This window comes from Microchirus variegatus, assembly GCF_963457635.1.
Source record: "Microchirus variegatus genome assembly, chromosome: 22".
Classification (NCBI taxonomy): domain Eukaryota; kingdom Metazoa; phylum Chordata; class Actinopteri; order Pleuronectiformes; family Soleidae; genus Microchirus; species Microchirus variegatus.
The window spans coordinates 19,181,862-19,205,940 of NC_139823.1; the positions used below are offsets into that span (position 1 = coordinate 19,181,862).

Here is a 24,079-nt window from a genome sequence, read left to right on the forward strand (position 1 = left end):
TTTGATTGAATGTCTTATTGATTAGTCATGTAGCTAGCTCGTGGCTCACACTGAGAGGCAGCAGCTGCTTCTTTAACTTTAATGTCACTGCAGTTTTTATGTAGCCGTTAGCTTCCGCTGCCGCTGCTGCTGCTGCTGCTGCTAGCGCGCTACTTGCCCGCTTTCGCCCACTTTACGGTCGACTTCTGTTAGCACGGCGCGCTAAGTGGGCTCGTAAAAGTTAGCACGGAGGCGTCAACGTCACTTACCTGCTGCAGGCGGGTGAATTAACGGGTTATTAACCCGGTGACCGGTTATAGAGACACTCACCGGATGAACGGGACGGAGTCGTTCCCAGAAAAAAAAAGCAGAAAAAAGTGTCGTCTCCTCCTCCTCCGTCGTTCCTTCACATCACAGTCCGGCGGCGGCAGCAGCAGAGCTGCTCCTCTTCTTCTTCTCCTCCTCCTGCTCCTCCTCTTTATATATTTACAACAAACTACTGCTCCGTTTATCTTCAGTGTCTGTGTCAATGATCACGGACAAGTTTACCGTGATTTTTACGATGCACAAAATCATTACATGTCACACCGTAAATCACAGAATGTCCCACAGCAGCCGCCGTAAAGCACAGTCCGAGCGCGAGGAGGGAGGAACCCGCAGAACAGCGACATCTGGCGGCAGGATGACTTCCTACATTCAAGCCTCCATGGGGCCCTGAGCAAAATGTGATTCTGGGGCCCTCTGTTAGTGCCAATAATAATGATTATTGATCACTCACACACCTGCTATACTTAAGGTTTTCTACTTATTCTACTCTGTCACGAATACATACAATATTTTTTTTATTAAGATTTTAAAATATTAAGATATTAAGATTCTGAAAATCTAAAAATATATAAAGCACAATATTTGGGGGGGGGGTCAAAATACACTCCTGCAATACAAAGATTTGACTTTTATATGGAAAAAAAAACGCAGCATTAAATAAAATAAACAAATAAATATCAAACAAATACTTAAATATTACTGTAAATCAACAGAGGCGCCCAGAACAAGGTAATAAAAAATATATATTTTTAGTTAATTGGTCTTGGGGGCCCTCTAGTGGTCACGGGGCCCTAAGCAGCGGCTTAGTTCGCTTATGCCTTGGACCGGCCCTGATTTATGTAATCTCACTTTTTATTTCTATATTTCTGTCATTTTAATGACTTTTTACATTAATTTATTGCTGTTTTCATGTTTTTACATTGACTTAGTTACTTACATTTAATTATATTTAAAAAAATATATTTTTTCTTTTATGAATTCTTGTATTTTTATATTTTAATTCCTCTAATTATTTCTACATTTACTATTTTCTATCGTGTCTGGCATCTCAGAAACAAAACAACATATTGACAGCATGTGCACGTAATGGAAGATACAGAAAATACAAGATTTAACAAGTTTAAAATTCTTCAAGAAAAACAGCAATTTGACTTAACATATAACTGAAATAATTCCTTACATGGACTGAAGGCTGGGATTGGATGTATGTATGTATGATTGGGTGGATGTATGTGATGATGATGGGTGGGCTCTCTGTCAGCAGCAGGTGGCCTCTCTTGTTCACACTCGAGGTGAAAGCTCCAGCAGAGAGAGGTTTCTCAGGGTCTGACTGCTGGACCAGGTCTCATCACACCTGTCTCCAGGATGGCAACAAAAATCATCCACTTCATGGTGAACGGGAGGCTGGAGCACGCAGAGTTCAGAGTCAACTGCTCTGCTGCAGATGTCAAAGGTAAGACGCTCACATCTGCTGCTGCTGATGCTGCTGGTTTGACTCCTGTCGTTATCATGCGACGTGAGATAAAAGTGTGTGAAATGTGCAGCTTCACTTCATTCACCTCAACCACAGACGGAGAGAGGATTCAGACAAACAAGAGTGAGGAAGAAGCCTCTGTGATGATTGTGTGGTTGTGGATGTTGGTGCAGCATCTCTGTCTGTGAGCGAGGAGGCTGAGCTCGATGTGTCTGTGACAGGTCCTCAGGTTAAAGAGCTTTGTCCTCCTGTCAACATGAGAGGAGCGTGACAGAGCGTGACAACCAGACCTGCAGCTCCTGGTCTACAGGACCTCCAGTCTGAGAGTAAACATGTGATATCTGAACTGTAAAAGAAGTGGGTTTAGAGCAGGGGTTCTCAAAGAGGGCCAATTTAGGAACCCAACGTTGGACTGAGGGTTCGCCAAAGGAAAAAAAAAAACAGCAAGAAATCCCATTTAATAATGAATAATAATAAAAATAGTAATAATTTTAATGACCAGATCGCAGTTCTACAATTTACACGTATTGCTCTGTATCCAGTAATGTCCAATAAAAATTTAACAAGCTTATTACCTCTAGGATTAAAACTATCAACTGTAATTCATTGCGGGGCCGCCAGAAATGTTTCTGTGGGCCGCCATTGGCCCCCGGGCCGCACTTTGAGAACAAATGGTTTAGAGGCTTTTAATTTGGTGACAGATGTCAGGGATGGTTTTTAAATATCTTGTGTTTTTTTAAAAATTGTCAGTGCAAGCTTCATATGTTATCAGCTATGATGACTTAAGAACATGTTCACGTCTTTATCTTCACTGTTAGACGGACTTTTGTAAACCACTCACTCTCCCACACCAAAGTCCATAGAGAAAACCAGTGATTTTAACATCACAGGGACACAGGAGCTGCTGGTCTACTGCTGCCTCGTGTGGTCACTTTGTGTCACTGAAGTTAAGTCTGAATTAAATATTCCGAAAGCGAGAGAGTGAGTGACTTTGGTGTGTGAGAGTTAGACTTTTCCTTGTGTAAACTGAAGTTTGTAAACCACTCACTCTCCCACACCAAAGTCACTCACTCTCTCACACCAAAGCCCATAGAGTAAATCAGTGATTTTAACATCACAGCACACAGGAGTTCACAGGAGTTGTTGATCCACTGCTGCCTCCATCACTAACTTACAATGTCTGATTTTGTCAAATTAGGCTCTTGAAAATCTTCGTTCGGATTAACCTCAGTGACACAAAGTGACCACACGAGGCAGCAGAGGACCAGCAGCTCCTGTGTCCCTGTGAGCTAAAAATCTCTGGTTTTCTCTATGGACTTTGGTGTGGGACAAAAGTCTTTTTTCTTTGCGTCACCACCAACCCTTTAACGTCGTTTCCGGCAGATTTGTTTCGGGCGGCGGCGGAGGCGGGGCCTAACCACATCCTGAAGATGTACAACAGAGACGGCAGCGTGGTGAACATCTCCCCACGGCTGAAGTCCAACAGCAGGGAGACGTACTACAGGCTGGAGGTGGTGGCGTCCAACCTGCACAGTGAGGAAATATTATGGTCTTCATCATCTCTCACCTCTCACCATGTGCAGGGTTCAGATTGATCATTTATCATGTGTGTGTGTGTGTGCAGGTGTGGCCACGGCTCCACAGCTCAACAACATGGAGGAGAGGTGAGTGTCACCACTGAAGCTGAGGAACTGAAGCAAGGTGAGGAGTGACTCACTCATGTTTTTCCTGCTGATTCAGGCTCCACCTGCTGGAGAACAAGGTGGTGGAGGACGTGGGGAAGACGCCGGACATCATGTGCGAGCTGCAGAGTCACGTGGAGTCTTTCAAGAGGAAGCTGGAGGTTTGTTTGTGGACCACGGCAGAGGTCCATCCTGTGAGGACTCTGGAGAACATACTCTTTCTTTTTGCTTCTTCTTCTTCTTCTTCTGTGCTGTCAGAGTGTGGAGCACCTGAGCTGGATCGGCCTGTTCAAAGACGACGGAGAGCAGCAGCTCTCCAAGTTCTCCCCGAAACCCCAGAAAGCTCAGCTGAGCGCGCAGGAGGAACGTCAACAAGTGCGCAGGAAGTTCATCAACATGAGGTGAACCCAGTGTGAGAGATATCAAAATACTTACTGTAAATCAACAGAGGCGCCCGGAACAAGGTAATAAAAATGCTTTATAAATAAAACATAAAGTTGAATAATCACATCTAACTATGTTAAAAGCTTTGGGGAGAAAAATTCTAAATAAACTACAGCAATCCAAACTTTTCTCCTTTTTTTGAGTTAATTGGTCTTGGGGGCCCTCTAGTGGTCACGGGGCCCTAAGCAGCGGCTTAGTTCGCTTATGCCTTGGGCCGGCCCTGATTTATGTAATCTCAGTTTTTATTTCTATATTTCTGTCATTTTAATGGCTTTTTACATGAATTTATTGCCGTTTTCATGTTTTTACATCGTCTTTGTTACTTACATTTAATTATATTTAAAACATTTGCTTTTTTTCTTTTATGAATTCTTGTATTTTTTTTTAATTTTATACCTATACTTATTTCTACATTTGCATCTTCTATCATGTCTGGCATCTTAAAAACAAAACAACAGATTGACAGCATGTGCATATAATGGAAGATATTATTACAGGAAAAACAAGATTTAACAAGTTTAAAATTCAAACAGCAATTTGACTTAAATTCAAAATACAGAGGTATTTTAGGTTTCATTTTCTGACGTAACTGGCAACCCGTGGTTGCTCAGCAGCCGAGACTCTACTGACTGCAATGATTGCTAGACGGCAGTAGGTGGCGCCACATGACACCAAAACATGATTTCAAAACATAAACATGATTTGCAGTCTGCAAAATATTTTTTTTGTGAGTTCAGTTTGTTATATGAACATTATTCCTGAGTCTCTGTGACATATTAGGAGGATTTTATCATTTATTACATAATGCACCTTTAAAAATACACAATTAGAAATAAAATAATTGAAATTTTGTCTGGTCAAAAAGGATAAGAAATAATGCAAAGTGTATTATGTATATAGATCATATATGTAAAACTGAAACTACAAAAAATGTACATTACACTGTAACATGTTTCGACCCCCCTCAAATTTTGCATTTGAGGCTTTCAGGGGGTCTTGAGTGTTAATCAGGGGGGTCTAACCCGCCCAGACCCCCCTGTATTTCACACATTAGGTGAACCTCCACCACGAATGGCTGCCTTATCTTAGAGAAGAATGAATGAACGTCAAAATTAGCTTTTTCACTGTTCAGTGTTGTGTGGTAGCTCCCTGCAGGTGACAGAGGAAGTGAGGGAGCATCTGAAAACTCCCGTATTTGACAACTGGTGAGTCCAAACACACACACACACATCAACACAGACACTCTCAGCTCACAGCTGTGTGTGTGTGTGTGTGTGTGTGTGTGGGTGTGTGTGTGCGGTGACCTCCAGGCAGTGGGAGGAGGCAGAGATGCTGGTTCTCCTCCAGGTGATGTACGTGGACCTGGACTTCCTGACCACGTTCCACATCGAGCTGACGGTCCTGCAGAACTTCCTGTTCGAGGTTTACTGCCACTACAACAACATCCCCTTCCACAACTTCCAGCACTGCTTCTGCGTCACACAGATGGTACGACCCACTGGGGGGGGGGTTATGGGAGTCACAGTTTGAGATTTTTACAGTTTTTATGAAAAATGTTGTTCAGTTCAAGTCTATAAAGTAGCTTTAGAACATGTTCACGTCTTTATCTTCACTGTTAGACAGACTTTAACAACAGGAAAGTGAAGTTTGTAAACCACTCACTCTCCCACACCAAAGTCCATAGAGTAAACCAGTGATTTTAACATCACAGCACACAGGAGTTCACAGGAGTTGTTGATCCACTGCTGCCTCCATCACTAACTTACAATGTCTTATTTTAGTGAATTCAGAATTAAAATGATTTTATTTAGCGTTGACTCAGTGACACAATGTGACCACACGCGGCAGCAGAGGACCAGCAGCTCCTCTGTCCCCATGAGCTAAAATCACTGATTTTCTCTATGGACTTTGGTGTGGGAGAGTGAGTGGTTTACAAACTTGTGTCCCGCACACATTTTCTGTTATTTACCAAGCTCTCGGTTGGAGATTACTTTAAAATGAAGGTTTATCACCACAATATTCCAAACGTACAAGTGTTATAACTTGTAATAAAGTTGTGTGTTTGTGTTAAAGTGAGTGTGTGTTCTGCAGATGTACGGTCTGATCTGGCTCACTGACCTCAGGAGCAAACTGGGACGAATCGACCTGTTCGTGATGCTGACGTCGGCTCTGTGTCACGACCTCGACCATCCCGGCTACAGCAACGTCTACCAGGTAACCCGGGGTTACCAGGGGTAACCGGGGGTTACCGGTGTTCTTCTCTCTGCTGTGTGTGTGTGTGTGTTTATTTATGTTCCTCACACAGATCAACGCTCAGACTGACTTAGCTCTGCGCTACAACGACATCTCCCCTCTGGAAAATCACCACTGCGCCGTCGCCTTTGGAATTCTGTTCAAGGTACAAAAACAAAAGTCATTTTATAAGTCTATAAAACAACAACAAAAAAAGGTTTGTAATCAAGACACAAAATATTTAAATGACGACACAGGTAAAGAAAATAATCAGATTAACAGTAACGTATTATTTTTTTATATATTTGCTTCTAGAAATAACTGGAAAACTGTTTTACATAAAGAAATTGTTAAAAAAAAAAACATTTTCACATTTAAAGGTGCCATACGTTAGAATGTGGCCAAAAACGGTTACTACATTCAAATAATAAAAAAGAGGTCTTTTTGGTTTCGTTTTCTGACGTAACTGGCAACCCGTGGTTGCTCGGCAGCTGAGACTCTACTGACTGCAATGATTAGTAGACGGCGGTAGGTGGCGCCACATGACGCCAAAACATGATTTCAAAACATAAACATGATTTGCAGTCTGCAAAATATGTTTGTTAATGCAAATATTTTGTCTGTACTGTTGTTGTTGGTGAGTTCAGTTTGTTATGAACATTATTCCTGAGTCTCTGTGACATATTAGGAGGATTTTATGATTTATTACATAATGCACCTTTAAATTTCTTTAAGGTGACTAATTGTGTATAAGGATAACCCTGTTTAACATGTGATTCAGCTTTTTCAAATCCATTTTATTCAAGAAAAAGCTCTGTTAATGTAGATCAGAAAATAAAAGGGGCCCCATCATTGAGCCCTGTGGGACACCACACTTGACTACATGTACACATCTGCCTGTTTATGGTGTATTTAAGCGTCTCTGATACTAAAACGTGATCTTTCCTTTGCAGCCGGAGTGTAACGTCCTAAAAAACCTGACGGCCGATCAGTACAAACACGTCCGATCAGGGATGATCAAGTAAGCGGATTTCTTTATACGCCACTGCTGCTGCTGCTGCTGCTGCTGCTGCTGCGTCGTCGTCTTCTGTTCACCGTTTGTTTTGTGTGTTTTCACAGATGTATTCTGGCCACAGACATGGCGAAACACAACGAGATCCTCAACAAGTTCAAATCCATACAGTCGGTGTTTGACTTCACCAACAAGGACCACAAGGAAGTGGTAACACGACAACACCGCAGTCTGCTCTTTGATATTTTTCAATCAGTTTAATTGAGACATTTAAGACAAAAAGTAAAAATTAAATAAGTATATATATATATATATATGTATATATATGTACACTTACACATTGTGTTTCCAGCTGATGAAGATCATGGTGAAGGTGAGCGACATCTCTAACGAGGCGAGGCCCATGACTGTGGCTGAGCCGTGGCTGGACTGTCTGCTGCAGGAGTTCTTCAACCAGGTCCAGCTTTGTTTAACACTAAACTAAACACAGGAAGTGACCGCACTTCTTTTTGTTGCTGTTTTTATTATTGCTTCTTTTGCCGTTTTTTTTATCATTGCTTCCGTTGCTGTTTTATTGCTTCTATTGCTGTTTTTATCATTGCTTCCCTTGTCGTTTTTGTCATTGCTTCCGTTGCCGTTTTTGTCATCATTGCTTCCGTTGCCGTTTTTGTCATCATTGCTTCCATTGCCGTTTTTGTCATTGCTTCCGTTGCTGTTTTATTGCTTCTATTGCCGTTTTTATCATTGCTTCCCTTGCCGTTTTTGTCGTCATTGCTTCGATTGCCGTTTTTGTCATTGCTTCTGTTGCCGTTTTTATCATTGCTTCGATTGCCGTTTTTGTCATTGCTTCCGTTGCCGTTTTTATCATTGCTTCTATTGCCGTTTTTATCATTGCTTCCCTTGCCGTTTTTGTCGTCATTGCTTCGATTGCCGTTTTTGTCATTGCTTCCATTGCCGTTTTTGTCATTGCTTCCGTTGCCGTTTTTGTCGTCATTGCTTCGATTGCCGTTTTTGTCATTGCTTCCGTTGCTGTTTTATTGCTTCTGTTGCCGTTTTTTTCATTGCTTCTATTGCCGTTTTTATCATTGCTTCCGTTGCCGTTTTTATCATTGCTTCTTTTGCTGTTTTTGTCATTACTTCCATTGCTGTTTTTATTGCTTCCGTTGCTGTTTTTATCGTTGCTTCCATTGCTGTTTTTATCATTGCTTCTTTTGCTGTTTTTATCATCGTTTCCGTTGCTGTTTTTATTGCTTCCGTTGCTGTTTTTATCGTTGCTTCCGTTGCCATTTTATTGCTTCTTTTGCCGTTGTTTAATCATTGCTTCCGTTGACGTTTTTATCGTTGCTTCCTTTGCCGTTTTATTGCTTCCTTTGCCGTTTTCGTCATTGCTTCCGTTGCTGTTTTTATAGTTGCCGTGGAATTTGTTGTTGCGGTCATTCTCCACGTTCATGATGTTGCTCCTGTTATCATTGCTGTCGTCATTCTCCACGTTCATGATGTTGCTCCTGTTGTCATTCTTCTTCTGCTTGTTGTCATTTGCTGTTGTCGTGGTTCAGAGCGACACAGAGAAACTCAAAGGTCTCCCCGTGACTCCGTTCATGGACCGGGACAAAGTGTCCAAACCTTCGTCTCAGACCAGTTTCATCCGCTTCGTTCTGCTGCCGCTGTTCAGTGAACTCACCAAACTCTTCCCCTGTCTGGAGGTGATTATTAATTATTGATCCTTCATTGATCCAGATCAGTTTGCTGTTTCCAGTGTTTCTCATTGTAGTTTCTCATTTCCTTTGCAGCAACACATTCTGGAGCCGGTGCGTCGGGCTTTGGATTATTACACCGACTTGGAGAACGCCGGCAGAGTAGAGGAGGTCTCTGCTAAACCATGACGAGGAGGAACTCACCATGTTAGGCTCTGGATGTAGAGAATTGGAAGTAGTTATTTCACCAAAAAACAAGTGATTTTGAGTAGATTTGAGGAAAATTTGATCACTATTGTTTTTAACTTGTGTGCATCTGTAGCGGTTTGTTTATATAAATAAAGTTTATGATTGAATTTGCATTCTTTGTTGATGAATAAAGATTTGTGACGTCGTTGCTGTTGAATAAAAAAAGAAGTGAAGCGAGTCGTGTTTGTTTCTCACCTGCAGTTTGTCGTTTAATCACATCATTTACAAACAAACACAAAAGTGCAAATGTCATGAGTTCTGGGAAACACAATTACGAGAAATAAAAAACAATAATAATAATAATAAGCGTTATAACGTTAGTGTTTTTGGACAAAATGAAGTTAAAAATGATATTTACACGTTTGATTCATCACATTCATTCTTTCTTTCTTTCTTTCTCTGCATTAAAACACAAACACTGATCGTGAGCTTTGACGACACACAGTTATTTCTTCTTTTAGTTTTCACCGCCACAGAAAAAAAAAACGACGACTCTCAGGAATCGTTTTAACACCCAATGTTGATTTTGATCAGGAGGAAACGTTAGCAGCTACAAAGACACTCGGTCGGTCGTGATTTTCCTTCATTTTCAAACAATTAAATAAATAAAAAAGAGGTTATCGTGATTCATTTTGATATGAAACAAATCAAAAACTGCAAAGTTTCTGACAAAACCCTTAAAGTGAGGTGAGTTTAATGAGTTTCAAAGCCAATGTTTTGACAAATATCGCAATTATTTTGAAATTCTGATATCGTCCAGAGCCGACATCCACCTGTACATTTAATCTGGATTAGGACTGATTATGATTATTTAAATATTATAAAAGAATAATTAGCTTATGAGAAAACATTTAAACGATAGTAACGTCAGTGTGTTTGGGTGGAGATAAAGAAACTAACATTTGTTTCTGCAGATTCACACTGAATCACATCTTTTGACACAGTTAAATTAACAAAAACAGACACAGGCAGCTTTAATATAAATATGGCAGCACCTAAATAAAAAAAAAACAAAGTGCAATAGTCCCAAATATAACCAGGTTTGTACAGTACTATGTGAACTATCATGGCCCCATTCCACTTCTTTTTCTGGATTTGGACGCCCTGACGTACCGTTTAACCACAGGCAGGAGAATATGAAGCCCTGACCACGTCACTGCTGTAAGATAACATCACGTGATTGAAGCTGTGTTTCAGACTGTGTTTCTCTTTAGTGTCGTTTTTCTTTTCTTTTTTTAAATAAAAGAAACACATAAATGGAATTAGCAGCACTGAACAAAACAATTCACTCTGCGACACCTGGTGGCAGAAAAACAAACAAAAACAGGACGTTTCCATCACCTCTAACTGGCTCCACCTCTTCTCGCAAACAAACACTCGTCGTCGATGTTCTGAAGGTTTGAAAATGTCACGTTGAAAAACACACACGGAGCAGGGCGGAGCTGCAGTGTCGGCAGGTGAAAGGTAGGGGGCGTCTCACAGGTTTACTAGAACAGTAGCTTTGCACCAACCTCGTCTGCGCTGCTAGTTGAACATGATGGACTCTGGGTCCTGGTTCATCATCTGAGCCATGTGACGCAGGACGTCCTTCTTAGTGATGATGCCCAGGAGACGCCTGTGGGATTGACACAATCTCATGGTTAGACAGAGTTTTCCAACAGTTTGTAAACCACTCACTCTCCCACACCAAAGCCCATAGAGTAAACCAGTGATTTTAACATCACAGCACACAGGAGTTCACAGGAGTTGTTGATCCACTGCTGCCTCCATCACTAACTTACAATGTGTTCTTTTGGACAATTAGGCATTCAAAATCCCTCATTTCGCTTTAAATCAGTGGCACAAAGTGACCACACGAGGCAGCAGTAGACCATCAAATCATTGATTTTCTCTATGGGCTTTGGTGTGGGAGAATGAGTGGTTTACAAACTTCATTTTCCTGTTGTTAAAGTCTGTCTAAAAACAGTAAAGTGGAGTAAACGCCTCGTACCCGCTCCTGGTGACCAGACACTGACGGAGACCCAGCTTACGGAAAATGTCCACCACCGTCTCCATGGGCGTGTGGTCGGTGACGGTGAAGGGACTGAGGTTGAGGATGCGTCGCAGCTTCAGCGGCTGCGGGTTGCTCGCCGGCAGCTGCGGCGCGTCCTCGGTGAAGTAGACGACGGAGCTGCTGACCACGCCGTCCTGCTTCTGACGAGCGGTTTCTGTTGACGTGACAGAAACGCCATGAACAACAGCATCGTTATATAAAAAAAAAACACCATTGATGAACGTGATTTTAAAAAGATCTTACTGATGGCGAGGGTGAGATCCCGGCGCTGGACGAAGCCGATGAGCCGCTCCGACTCTCTGGACACGACCACGGGGAAGCCGTTGTAGTCCGTGTCTTTGATGAGCGCCTCCACGTCCTCCACCGTGGTGGAGTCCTGCGTCAGCACGGACAGAGGCGGGTCGTTCCTGCGCGGACGCATCACGTCTGTGGCGAGCGTGCGGTGCGTGAACTCGTCCCTGACGTCCAGGTACGGGTAACCGTTGAGCTGAATGTGCGACTCGTAGATTCCCTCCTTCCCAAAGGCGTCGGCCACCCACTTGCTGGTGACGGCGGCGGCCATGAGCGGCACGATGTACTCTAAGCCGCCGGTGAGCTCGAACATGATGACCACGAGGGACACGGTCATCCTGGTGACGCCGCCTGCAGGAAGTCAACCACGTGAACGACGCCGACGCGACACTGACTCGACGCTGCTTTAATGACGGCGGCGAGCGTTTACTCACCCAGGCAGGCGGCGGCTCCCACCATGGCGTAGAGTCCCGGCGTGACGCAGTCGGCACCGGGCCGACACCAGTTCTTAAAGATGATCCAGTCGTGATGGTGATACGCCATCTGCTCCACCGCGATCCCCACGATCCGCCCGGCGATCGCTCCCACCGCCATGCTGGGAATGAACAGGCCGGACGGGATCTACGGAGACAAGGAGAGGTCAAAGTTAGGCGTGAGACGAGAAGAAGTAAGAGAGCGACTATTGTGACAACTCACTGAATTTAACTTGTTTGAGTTTCTTAGATTCTTAAATGTCAACGACTTTTTATAAGAGGGTGTAATGTTCCAAAAACATGTTCCTGACCTTGTTAAAACTAAGGATTCTTTTTTTGTAAACATTATAAAGTGAAACACAAGTGATTTTTAAAATACTGAAAAGCTGCAGCTCCCCCTTGTGGCACCGTTCACACGACTCACAGGATTAACAACTTATTAACGTGTGATAAAATAGTTTGTCTCATCCCTGAATCCCAGTTATCGTTCTGTCTGAATAATAATACGAGCTGCAACTAACGATTATTTTCTCGATTGATCAGTGTTTGTCAAACCTGGAAATGAAGATGTTCTCAAATGTCTTGTTTTGTCCACAAACCTAAATTATTCAGTTTTAATGATTTTTTTTGTTAATGGAGCAAAGAAACAAAGAGAATATTCACATTTAAGAAGCTAAAACAATCAGAAATCTGGTTTTTATCATGAAAAAAATTCAAACTGATCAATTGCTTCAGCTCTAAATAATAATAATAATAAAAAACAATCATCTTCATCATCATCTTGCTCGTACTGACCTTCATGCCAAAGGTGAAGATGGTGATGACGATCTTGAAGACGAGAGCGAGGGCGAGCTGCCACATAGCGTTGTAGACTCCGGGTCCGGCGGGACGGTCCGGGATGTCGTCCAGCGGTCGACTCATGTTGGGATTGTTGATGTAATCGCAGAGCTGCGACGACTCCAGGGAGCCGCAGTCGTTGAAGAGCTCCGAGATGAGCTCGCTGGTGCTGCGGCGCGTGTACGGGTTGGGGAAGGCCAGCACGGCCGTGATCCCCGTCACGGCGATGACCTCCAGGACCGGGTACTTCCCCAGCTGCGTGGTCTTCCTGCAGCGGCACCAGGCGATGTTGGCGCGGATGAAGAGCGTCCCCCAGAGGCCGCCGAACACGCCCAGCAGGATGAACGGCACCAGCTCGGCCATGTACCACGGCGTGTGGTACTCCACGTAGAACAGCACCAGCCGGCTGTTGCCAAACGGGTTGATGGAGCGCAGCGTGAAGGCGGCGACCAGCGCGGCGAAGAAGGAGCGCCACAGAGTCTTCAGAGGGAAATAATAACTGACCTGCAGGAGAGAGAGCAAGAGTTAGAGGTTGAGTAGATTTACTTTGCTCGGACAGAAGTAGGATTGATGAGCCACCTCTTCCAGACTGAACAGAACTCCTCCTATAGGCGCTCCAAACGCCACCGACACACCGGCAGCTGCTGCGGCTGATAACACCTGCACAGAAGGCATAGAGAAAGTTAGAAACCATCACCTGAAGTGAGAGGAAAAACTGCCGTTTTATCCGTGGATCAGCACAAAGACAGAGGAGAGGCACAAACCTCTCTTCTCTTGCCCTCGTTCTTGCTGTATTTGGAGAAGAGACTGCAGAAGAGATTCCCGCAGCAGCACGCCACGTGGACCAGAGGACCCTCCTTCCCCAGGCTGAGACCGGACGACACGGCCAGAACCAGAGTGACCGTCTTAATCAGCAGCGTCCATTTGCCCAGGTAGCCTCGGATGATGAAGCCGCTCAGGATCGTCTTAATCTGCAGGAATGATAAAAACGTACTGAATGAAAAATCCACGTAAACAACCAACGCCTGTGAGGTCATTGACTAAAGTAACAATCACCTCTGGGATTCCTGAACCGCAGGCGTACGGAGCAAAGACTCGCACCAGTGACACAGCGAGGAAGGAGAACAGAAGAGCCCACATGACGTACAGGAAGTAGTTGAGCACGTACGCTCCTGCTCCCTGTGGAGAGGAACAACGTTCAGTCAAACCAGTCCATATTTATTCTCTGAGCTCTTATTTTGGTAGGTTCTGACCTCAGCGTGGCCGGTCATCAGCTCCGCCCACTTCTGCCACTGCGGACACTTGTCGCGGTCGTCGAACGTGGTCTCGTTGGACGTCCAGCAGCACTGCTCGTGGCTGTACCAGAACGCCGACAGGCAAACGCCTTCCTTCAGGTCCGTCATCCAGTCCACGGCCAGGTCGATGACTCCGGCCAGCGTACCTGAGGACAGGAGGCGGAGTCAGGACAGGAAGCACACACACACACACACTGAGATCTAAAAAGTATTAGCAGCTCAGCTTCACTCTGACCTGAGAGCAGTCCAATCAGCAGCATGACCACCCATCCTGACCAGGCGTCCAGCAGACTCTTGATCAGCTCCCAGATCGACTCTTTACTCTTACTGGTAATCTGCCAGAGACAAACACAAACTTTATTTATAAAAGAAACTCACATTTATTGAACTAAATCATGCGTGAGGAACTGTGTGTGGAACCTTGCGGTGTCGGTCTGTGTCTCTGGATTTCTCCCTGAGCCAGTCGATGGTGTGAAAGTCTTCATACGTTCCCACGTCGGGAAAAGGTTCGTCCAGGAAATCCATCAAGTTTCCTGCTCCGTTCATTTCCTCTGTGGGCGTGGCCCCGCTGACACCTGTCACAGTTTTCAGGAAAAGCTGGTTTGTTTTCTCACGTTTATCTCTACAATAACACAAAGTTAGCCTCCTTCTTACAAAGTCATGTTTGTCTTTGACAACCCCATTAATAACCTTTAAATACACAGACGATGACGTGTGTTTGTACGTCACACCTCCAGCTCTGTGCGGGTGGGATTAAACATAAGATTAAATAAGATTACATATAAAATAATCCTGATTAGACTGTGAGGAAATTTGCTGTGTTACAGCAGCAGGGTAAAAAAGTAAAGGTAGTAATTGAAGCATGATTTATAATTATATTTCTGTAAACTGTAAGATATGAATGAAATAAATTGTGACGTTTAGAATAAAACTTTAACTGTGTTAAATGACAACGTTATACAGCTTTAAGCTAAATAAGATGCCATCTGTAAAAGCAGCAGCTTTTATCATAAAATTGGCTTCAAAATTATAATATTTTCATCATAATTATTTACAGTGGTTTAATTAATTCTTAGTCATATTTATATAACATCTAACTGTAGTTTTAGTCACACATTAACAGCTGCGAATGCACAGAAGATGGAAAAACTGCCCCGATGATAAACACTTGTTTACGTTAGCACTCTATGCTAACCGTGGCGTTAGCGTCAGCGGCTACTGCGTTAGCTCGATAAAGTCGTGTTTTACCTTCGCCGGCCTCCATGTCGCAGCGCGAGACACTGCTGGAAAACGTCCCCCGTTAAATTATCACGTTAATTAAAATGCGACATGTCTTCATTTACGTAATATGTACAAATCATTTAAAGATCGCTCTGTAATGCACCGCAGCGATGCTCAAGCTGTCAGTCTCGCCTTATCTCGCGATATCTCCTCGCTTTCTTCTTCTTCTTTACGGCGGCGGCTGGCAAAACCAACAGCGTACTAATACATTACTTAAGGCTTCACCGCCATCTAGTGGGCAAGTGAGGGAACAACCCAAAGATCGTCTATTGTAAGGATGACTCATGACACTAGGTCAAAGGTGAAAACCACAGATTATAAACAAACTTAAACACGCACTACGTCATAAAACACACCTAAATATATAGTTTTTACAATGCAAAACGTTAAATTAATAAAATAAAATAAAGTTTTAATAGAAAGAAATGTTTCAATTACTTGGTAGATTTATATTTATTTAATTTCAACAGTATTTTAATTTCAATCTTATTTTAGCTTAATTTAAAAACATTATAATTCAATGTTCTAATATATATATATATATTATTATATCATATTATAAACCACACAGACTGTGTTTATATAATATAACATATAATACTAAATAATACAAATATTTCTGTTGTGTTTTCTGTCATTTGTGTTTAACTTGTGTAATAAATGGCAGAAACCACTTCACAATGTATAGTTTCTCTGTGAAACTTCCCTGAATGTGAATCCTTGCTCTGTTGTGACTCCGTTCACACCTTCATTCACACCAGCACCAGTTCTCCTGGCTCGACCTGCCCGGTGGCTCTGGCCCCGCCCACTCTCACCTCTTCCTGGTCTCACCTGAGACCCAGGTTTTCAGAGTTTCCCTCCTCACATCTGTGGAGCTGCTCCGAACTTCACGTCTTCTCTGTGTCCTTTCGGTGACGATGAGTGGAAAGCTGTGGACAGAGGAGCAGTTTAACTGCCCCGTGTGTCTGGATCTGCCCAATGACCCGGTCACGATTCCCTGCGGTCACAGCTACTGCATGGCCTGCATCAAGGACTACTGGAGCAAAGACGACCCCGACAGCGTCTACAGCTGTCCTCAGTGTCGTCAGACCTTCAGCCCTAAGCCTAACCTGAGCAGGAACACCATGCTGGCTGAGGCCGTGGAGCAGCTGAGGAAATCCGGGCAGCCTCGTCGAGCTTCCACCGCCAAAGCCCGGCCGGCGCTGAGCTCCTCCGAGGTGTCGTGCGACCTGTGCAAGGACCAGCAGAGGGCGGCGGTGAAGAGCTGCCTGACCTGCATGAGCTCCTACTGCGACGCCCACCTCAAGCCCCACAAGACCAAGAAGAGCCTGAAGCAGCACGAGCTGATCGCGCCCACGGGGAACCTGGCCGAGAAGATCTGCACGCAGCACAAGTATCTGCAGGAGTTCTTCTGCCGACAGTGCAAGGTGTTCGTGTGCTGGCTTTGCACCAACAACCTGCACAAAGGCCACGAGTGCGTGTCCACCAAGGTGGAGCGGCTGGAGAAGCAGGTGAAGATGGTTTTATACTGATCAGAGGAACCTGGTGGTGATGATGGTGACGTGTTCACACTGGGGCCCCAGAATCTCTAGATACACCCCTGCTTACTCTTAGACTTTAAGTTAAGTTAAAGATGTTAAAACATGAGTGTGACACATTTATGTGTGTTTATGTTTCATCAACAGGAAGTTACAACACAAACATATACAGTTTGGTTTCAAAATTAAAGCATGAAGTTCATTATTTCACTCTTTATTTTATTTATTTTTTATATAAATATATTTTAGTCCAACACTTTATTTGTGGTTACACCTGATTCATCTCATCCATTTTTTTAAATTCTGCTAATTTTTTTGATTTTTTTCAATTGAACTGTTTTGTTTTTGTCCAGTTTTTATTTATAACTTGGTCAATTATGTCAATGTTTATATTATTTATATCTCTATATTCTTTCTTTCTTTCTTTTGTGATGACGAGAACATTCCTGACAACATTCCTCTTCCTTCATTAAGCTCCACCCTGCTGTGTTTCCATGGTGATAATAACATGTGTGTGTGTGTGTGTGTGTGTGTGTAGAAAGTGGTGAGTGAGCTGCAGGTGAAGAACCAGCAGAGACTGAAGGAACGAGAGCAGGAGCTCAAAGACATGAAGAAGATGATGGAGGGGATGAAGGTCAGACGCTCACAAAATCACCACTGATTTCACATGAATTCTAGCGATTTCAATCTTCTTCTTTTTTTAACGTGATTTCATGAATTTCACATTGTTTCAAATTTTTCACATGATTTCAGGTGATTTCACAGAATTCTGTATGGGATTGACTTGAGTTTGAATGATTTGAGTGTTTCATATGAGTTCATGTGATTTCACGTGCCTTGCACTGATTTAAAAGTCATGTGATGATTGTAATGATCTCAGGTGATTTCTGAGGTTTTAAATGAGCTGACGTGATGTCACGCAGTTTCACAGGATTTGTCAAGATTTCAGGTGATTTCACAGAATTCTGTTTGGGATTTCATGTGATTCTGCAGCTTCACATGATTTCAAATTCATATGAATTTACAGGAGTTCAATGTTTGACCAGATTTATCACATTGGGATTGAGTTGACTTGATTTTGAATGACCTCAGTGATTCCTGAGTTCATGTGATTTCACGTGACTTGCACTGATTTACAAGTCATGTGATGATTGTAATGATTTCAGGTGATTTCTGTGGTTTTAAATGAGCTGACGTGATTTCACACAGTTTCACATGATTTGCCATGATTTCAGGTGATTGTTAAATGATCTGACATCACAATGACTATCATTATGATTTCACCTGATCCCATGTGATGTCACGTGACGTCACCCGCTGACACAGAGTGTGTGTGCGTGTGTGTGTGCGTGTGTGTGTGTGTGTGTGTGTGCGTGCGTGCCTCCCTCCACAGCGCTCTTCAGAGCGTGTCCATGACGACCTGGAGGAGGCGCTGTCTGAGCTGCAGCGCTCGGTGCAGCGTCTGCAGGAGCTTCTGGAGCAGGTTCTGGACCAGGCTGAGGAGGAGAAGATGGTCCAGGCTCAGGACGTCACACAGAGTCTGGAGGCCGAGATCAAGGAGCTGAAGAGGAGGGACACGGAGATGAAGGATATGAGTCGCTGTCAAGACCACATCCACTACCTGCAGGTGCACACACTGTTGCATGATGGGAAACGATGTCAGTGCAGGTGAAGAGATGTTGATCAGCTGTTTTCTCTGATCCACTCTCAGGCGTACGAGACCATGTGTGGTCCTCTGGACTCAGGTGAACTCTCCTCTGTCAGCGTTAATCCAGAAGCTTCATTTGAACCTGTGAGAGAATCTGTTCTGGATCTGAGGGACAGAGTGGAAGATCTGTGCAACCAGGAGCTGGGAAAGATCTCCAAACAAGGTCAGATTAAAAAAAAATTAAATCTTGAATCAATCAAAATTTATAAAAAAAATTTTTTAAATGCTTGTATTTTAAATTTAAATGTAAATGTATTATTTTTTTATTAATTATGAAGATCTTTTTCCACGTTTTTTTCTGTTAAATCCAGATAAATGGTGGATAAAAAAGTGTCTCAGTGAGATTAAAGTGAATTATAATCTGATGATGTTTTCATGTTTTTCTCACAGTCAATGAAACGACTCTGTTCACTCTGGGCGACGGTGAGTTTTTAATGATTTATTTATTTACTTTTAAACAACAGTATAATTAAAGTTTATTTATTGATCTTTGTTTGTTTCCAGTGAATCGAGGCTCAGGAGCAAAAGCTGGGATTATTAAACGTGAGTGATGTTGTTGTTGTTTTTGCTGTTTTAATCTTAATCTCTTGACTGAAGTCAGATAATAATCTCATGTTCTCCTGCAGTGTTCTCTGGTTTGGGTTCTCGCAGCGCAAACACACGTGAGTTTTTACTCTTTAACTAACAAACAAACAAACAAACAAATAAACAATAATAATAATAACGATGACGTGTTTCAGCTTCTTCACCAAGTGTTTCATCAGGAGCTCGCAGCACAGACAGAAAAGGTACTGACACACACACACACACACACATTCTTGTACTTGCTGCATACTGAGGACCGGGCAAAAGAGCTGACAAAGTGAGGACCAGCATTTCCACTTTATAAATCAACACAATTACAAATATCTACTTCATGAATGACATCTACTAAAATTTGACCCAAAATTTTTGGTCCAAAATTTGAAAAAAAAATGTATGCAAAATGTTTGGTCCAAAATTTGAAGAAAAAAAATTGGACCCAAAATGTTTTGTCCAAAATTTGAAAAAGATATTTGACGCAAAATTGTTGGTCCAAAATTTGAAAAAAAAAATTGGACCCAAAATATTTGGTCCAAAATTTGAAAAAAAAAAAAGACAAAAAAATTGATGCAAAATTTTTGGTCCAAAATTTGAAAAAAAAAATTGGACCCAAAATGTTTGGTCAAAAATTTGAAAAAAAAATTGACGCAAAATTTTTGGTCCAAAATTTGAAAAAAAAAATTGGACCCAAAATGTTTGGTCCAAAATTTGAAAAAAAAAAAAGACAAAAAAATTGATGCAAAATTGTTGGTCCAAAATTTGAAAAAAAAAATTGGACCCAAAATATTTGGTCCAAAATTTGAAAAAAAAAAAGACAAAAAAATTGATGCAAAATTTTTGGTCCAAAATTTGAAAAAAAAAATTGGACCCAAAATGTTTGGTCAAAAATTTGAAAAAAAAATTGACGCAAAATTTTTGGTCCAAAATTTGAAAAAAAAAATTGGACCCAAGATGTTTGGTCCAAAATTTGAAAAAAAATTTGACGCAAAATGTTTGGTCCAAAATTTGAAAAAAAATTTGACGCAAAATGTTTGGTCCAAAATTTGACAAAAAAGTCATACTATATACCATGTCGTCCAAAATTTGAATTTTTTATTTTTTTTGAAAAACAGAGTATAGCATGTTATAGCAACCTAAGGAAGTGATTTCAATAAAAACAAAGTGAGGACCTACCAAAATGTCCTCACTCCGTAAAAATGTCCTCACTTTGTTGGTTAAAAACCCTCACTGGTCCTCAGTATGGCGCAAGTACAAGAACACACACACACAGATATAACATGTGTGTTGTTGTTGTTGCAGCTTTAGGTCTGAGGACTCAGGACGTGAGGAGCAGAGAAACTCCACGAGGTACAGACGTGTGTGTGTGTGTGTGTGTGTGAAAGAGTGTGTGCGTGTGTGAAAAAGTGGGTGTGTGTGTGTGTGTGAAAGAGTGTGTGTGTGTGTGCGTGTGTGAAAGAGTGGGTGTGTGCGTGTGTGAAAGAGTGTGCGTGTGTGAAAGAGTGTGTGCGCGTGTGAAAGAGTGTGTGTGTGAAAGAGTGTGCATGTGTGTGTGTCTGTGCGCGTGTGTGTGTGAAAAAGAGTGTGTGTGTTTTATATTGAATAAATAATAATATAAATGTCTCTCAGGTGCAGACAGAGGACACAGACGAGAGGACAGAGACACAGGTGACTCTTCATGGTCTAATATTATTAATATTGTTATTGTTGTTGTTGTTGTTTCTGCTCTTTTATCTTGTTTTTAAACGATCAATAATCAATAATCAATCATTATATCATGAGTGTAAAGTGTGAAACGTATTCATTTGTGTCAAACAGTGAGGGAAACAAACCCAAGACCCAGTCCAACACCTCACCACAGAGAGTCCTCCCAGACCCAGGGGAGCAGGTCTGGACAGACCCAGACCCAGACCCAAGGACCAAGTCCTACACCCAACCGCAGAGAGGCCTCCCAGTTCTTATCCACTAGATCTACTCAGAGCCAGAACCAGAGCCAGAGCCAGAACCAGAACCAGGGACGCAGTCCCACTCCCAGTCGGAGAGAGGCCTCCCAGTTCTTATCCACTAGATCCACTCAGAACCAGAACCAGAACCAGGGCCACAGTCCCACTCCCAGCCGCAGAGAGTCCTCCCTGTCCCTGTGGAGCAGGTCCAGTCAGAACCAGCTGAGTCCTGGTGCAGCTCAGACCTCCTCCTCCTCCTCCTCACCTGCAGCTCCTGCATCATCATCATCATCATCAGGTTCAGTAAAAACCACATCCTTCACATGTGTTTACTGTCTGCTGCCACCTGCTGGTGAAGCCCTCACACTGCAGCTCTGACTGAACTCACCCGTTGCTCAGGTTTCAGTCGGATGGCGTCGATCAGCAGCTTGTTCCGCTCCAATCGACGAGGAACCAATCAGGCGACGCCGATCAGCAACACTTCATCATCATCATCATCATCAGGAAACCCATGTGAGTGCTCCTGTGTCCCTGTGAGCTAAAATCACTGATTTTCTCTATGGACTTTGGTGTGGGAGAGTGAGTGAGTTAAAGATAAAGACGTGAACATAATCTGTGTGTTTGTGTGTGACAGGGTTGGACACTCTGTCAGAGGCTCCTACAGAAGGTAAAGACGGCAGCGTTTCTCTGTGTAAAACACACACATTTATCTGTGTCTGTGTTTGTAACATCGTTGTTGTTGTTGTTGTTGTTGTTTGTGTGGACAGTGAACCCCTCTCTGTTCTTGGACTCTCCCAGTCCTGACGTCATGAATCACGCTCCTGCGTTTCCCATCTGTGAGTGGACTTTAATTTGTTTATTTATTTATTTATTCCTGAAGGTTCATTAACATAAAAGAACATAAATATTCAGATTTGTGTGATTTTGGTTTTGCAGTGAGAGAACTCAGCATCGACAGCATCCAGGCACCAGAGCCAAGGACCAGAGACGACTTCCTGCAGTGTGAGTGTTTGACCTTTGACCTCTCAGTATACACATATATATACATATATATATATATATATATATATATATATATATATATATATATATATATATATGTATATATATATATATATATATATATATATATATATATATATATATGTATACATATACACACACATATACATATACACATAAATATATATATATATATATATATATATATATATATATATATATGTATACATATACACACACATATACATATACACATAAATATATGCATATACATACATACATAATACACATAAATATATTTATTATTTATATTTATTATATATTTGTATATACATATATTTACATGCATATATATACACACATACATATATATATATATATATACACATGTACATATACATACATATATAGATATACACACACACATACATATATACATATACATACATATATATAGATATACATACATATATATATACAAATGCATACATATATACATATACATACATATATACATATACATACATATATATACGTATACATACATATATACACATATACTTACATATATATATACATACATATATATATACTTACATATATATATACATACATATACATATACTTACATATATATATATACATACATAAATATATATACATACATATATATACACTTCATTTTTTAACTTACCTTAATTTAACATATATATACATACATATAGATATATATACTTACATACATATATATACATACATATAGATATATATACTTACATATATATATACATACATATATACATACATATATATACATACACACATATATATATATATATATACATACATATACATACACTTCATTTTTTAACTTACCTTAATTATAATAACTCATGTCTGTCTCCAGACGCAGTGATGTTGACCTTTGACCCCGACACCGCTCACCGCCGCCTGGCTCTGTCTGAGGGAAACACCAAAGCCGCCCTGCAGGGGGCAGCACAGCCGTGCGCAGACACCCCGCAGCGCTTCGACGGCTGGACTCAGGTCATGTGTCAGAGTTCGCTGAACGCGCAGCGCTGCTACTGGGAGGTGGAGTGGCGTGGGCGGGGCTCGTCGGTGGGCGTGGCCTACGGCGCCCTGAGCCGGAAGGGCAACGACGCGCGCTCCGGCCTGGGCTACAACGCGCGCTCCTGGACCCTGGAGCTGTCGGACACGTGCTGCACGGCCATGCACGACAACGACAAGCGCGACATCGCCGTCACGTACTCGCCGCGCGTGGGCGTGTACGTGGACCTGTCCTCGGGCGCGCTGGCCTTCTACAGCGTGGCGGAGAACATGACGCATCTCCACAGCTTCCGCGCCAACTTCACGCAGCCGCTGTACGCGGCCTTCGGCGTGGGCAGCGGCGTGGGCGTGGGCCTGGACTTCGCCCTCGGTCAGTTCACGTCCAGCACCGACAGCGTCAAGATCTGCCCCATGTGACCCGGATGTTATCGACTGTGGGATCTACTGACCTCTAGCGGTGCAGACGCACATCGCACCCTCTTCACTACTCTCTGGCCGACTCATTCAATCGAAGACAAAGGGCTGATTTTAAAAGAAAATATCATTTTTAAAGATTGTGTTAAATTTCCGTTTGATTGCAGAAGATTATTTCCATGTTTTAAAAGCACTTATTACCTGAATAAATCAAATATTAAAGCCTTTAAAAAAAAAAACGAAAACTGCCATCAGGGCCGTTTCAAGGAATTTGGGGGCCCCAAGCAAAATGGACATGGGAGACCAAGGTATCAGGGTTCACAAACCTGGCTGGCTACTGTCAGCAGCTACTGAGAGGGCCCCCTTGAGGGGCACCCCGATAACAGTGTAATTTCACCTACTGCATTGACTATCACAGAAATTAAGGGGGCGCTCACAGTTTGTCGTTGTCTTGGGGCCCCGAGCTATATTATTTTTACACTTTTACTAATTTAACTTTTTAGCCAG

The 24,079-nt window shown here is 42.4% G+C and overlaps 4 protein-coding genes across 4 annotated transcripts in view; 2 read left to right on the forward strand and 2 right to left on the reverse strand.

Annotated features, from left to right (window-relative positions):
* The window catches only part of LOC310943061 (CLIP-associating protein 1-B-like), a 33,534-nt gene extending 33,135 nt beyond the window's left edge, over positions 1-399 (reverse strand). Inside the window, exon 1 of the mRNA XM_083908557.1 lies at positions 310-399. The gene's annotated coding sequence lies outside the window, so the exon portion shown is untranslated. The remainder of the gene's footprint in view (positions 1-309) is intronic.
* Positions 400-1,671: 1,272 nt separating this feature from the next.
* On the forward strand, positions 1,672-9,033 carry LOC310943214 (high affinity cGMP-specific 3',5'-cyclic phosphodiesterase 9A-like; the record flags this gene model as incomplete). Its single annotated transcript, XM_083908740.1, has 14 exons — positions 1,672-1,759; positions 3,164-3,313; positions 3,405-3,444; positions 3,521-3,623; positions 3,721-3,863; positions 5,052-5,111; positions 5,217-5,394; positions 5,998-6,120; positions 6,212-6,304; positions 7,092-7,159; positions 7,258-7,360; positions 7,503-7,607; positions 8,707-8,853; positions 8,941-9,033. 14 exons carry the CDS (start codon positions 1,672-1,674, stop codon positions 9,031-9,033), a joined length of 1,494 nt encoding a protein of 497 aa, XP_083764866.1.
* Positions 9,034-9,359: 326 nt separating this feature from the next.
* LOC310942831 (H(+)/Cl(-) exchange transporter 4) lies at positions 9,360-15,426 on the reverse strand. The gene is made up of 12 exons (XM_083908273.1): positions 15,291-15,426; positions 14,463-14,617; positions 14,278-14,377; positions 14,001-14,188; positions 13,804-13,926; positions 13,512-13,718; positions 13,327-13,407; positions 12,706-13,251; positions 11,872-12,058; positions 11,390-11,788; positions 11,084-11,300; positions 9,360-10,708 (listed from the first exon to the last, which is right to left on the reverse strand). The coding sequence occupies exons 1-12, from the start codon at positions 15,304-15,306 to the stop codon at positions 10,618-10,620; spliced, it is 2,310 nt and encodes a 769-aa protein (XP_083764399.1). The 5' UTR covers positions 15,307-15,426; the 3' UTR covers positions 9,360-10,617.
* Positions 15,427-16,240: 814 nt separating this feature from the next.
* Positions 16,241-23,575, forward strand: trim25l (tripartite motif containing 25, like; the record flags this gene model as incomplete). The annotated part of the gene is made up of 11 exons (XM_083908742.1): positions 16,241-16,834; positions 17,400-17,495; positions 18,255-18,488; positions 18,573-18,732; positions 18,960-18,992; positions 20,967-21,323; positions 21,491-21,604; positions 21,726-21,758; positions 21,859-21,927; positions 22,028-22,093; positions 23,001-23,575. The coding sequence occupies 11 exons, from the start codon at positions 16,241-16,243 to the stop codon at positions 23,573-23,575; spliced, it is 2,331 nt and encodes a 776-aa protein (XP_083764868.1).
* Positions 23,576-24,079: the final 504 nt, after the last annotated feature.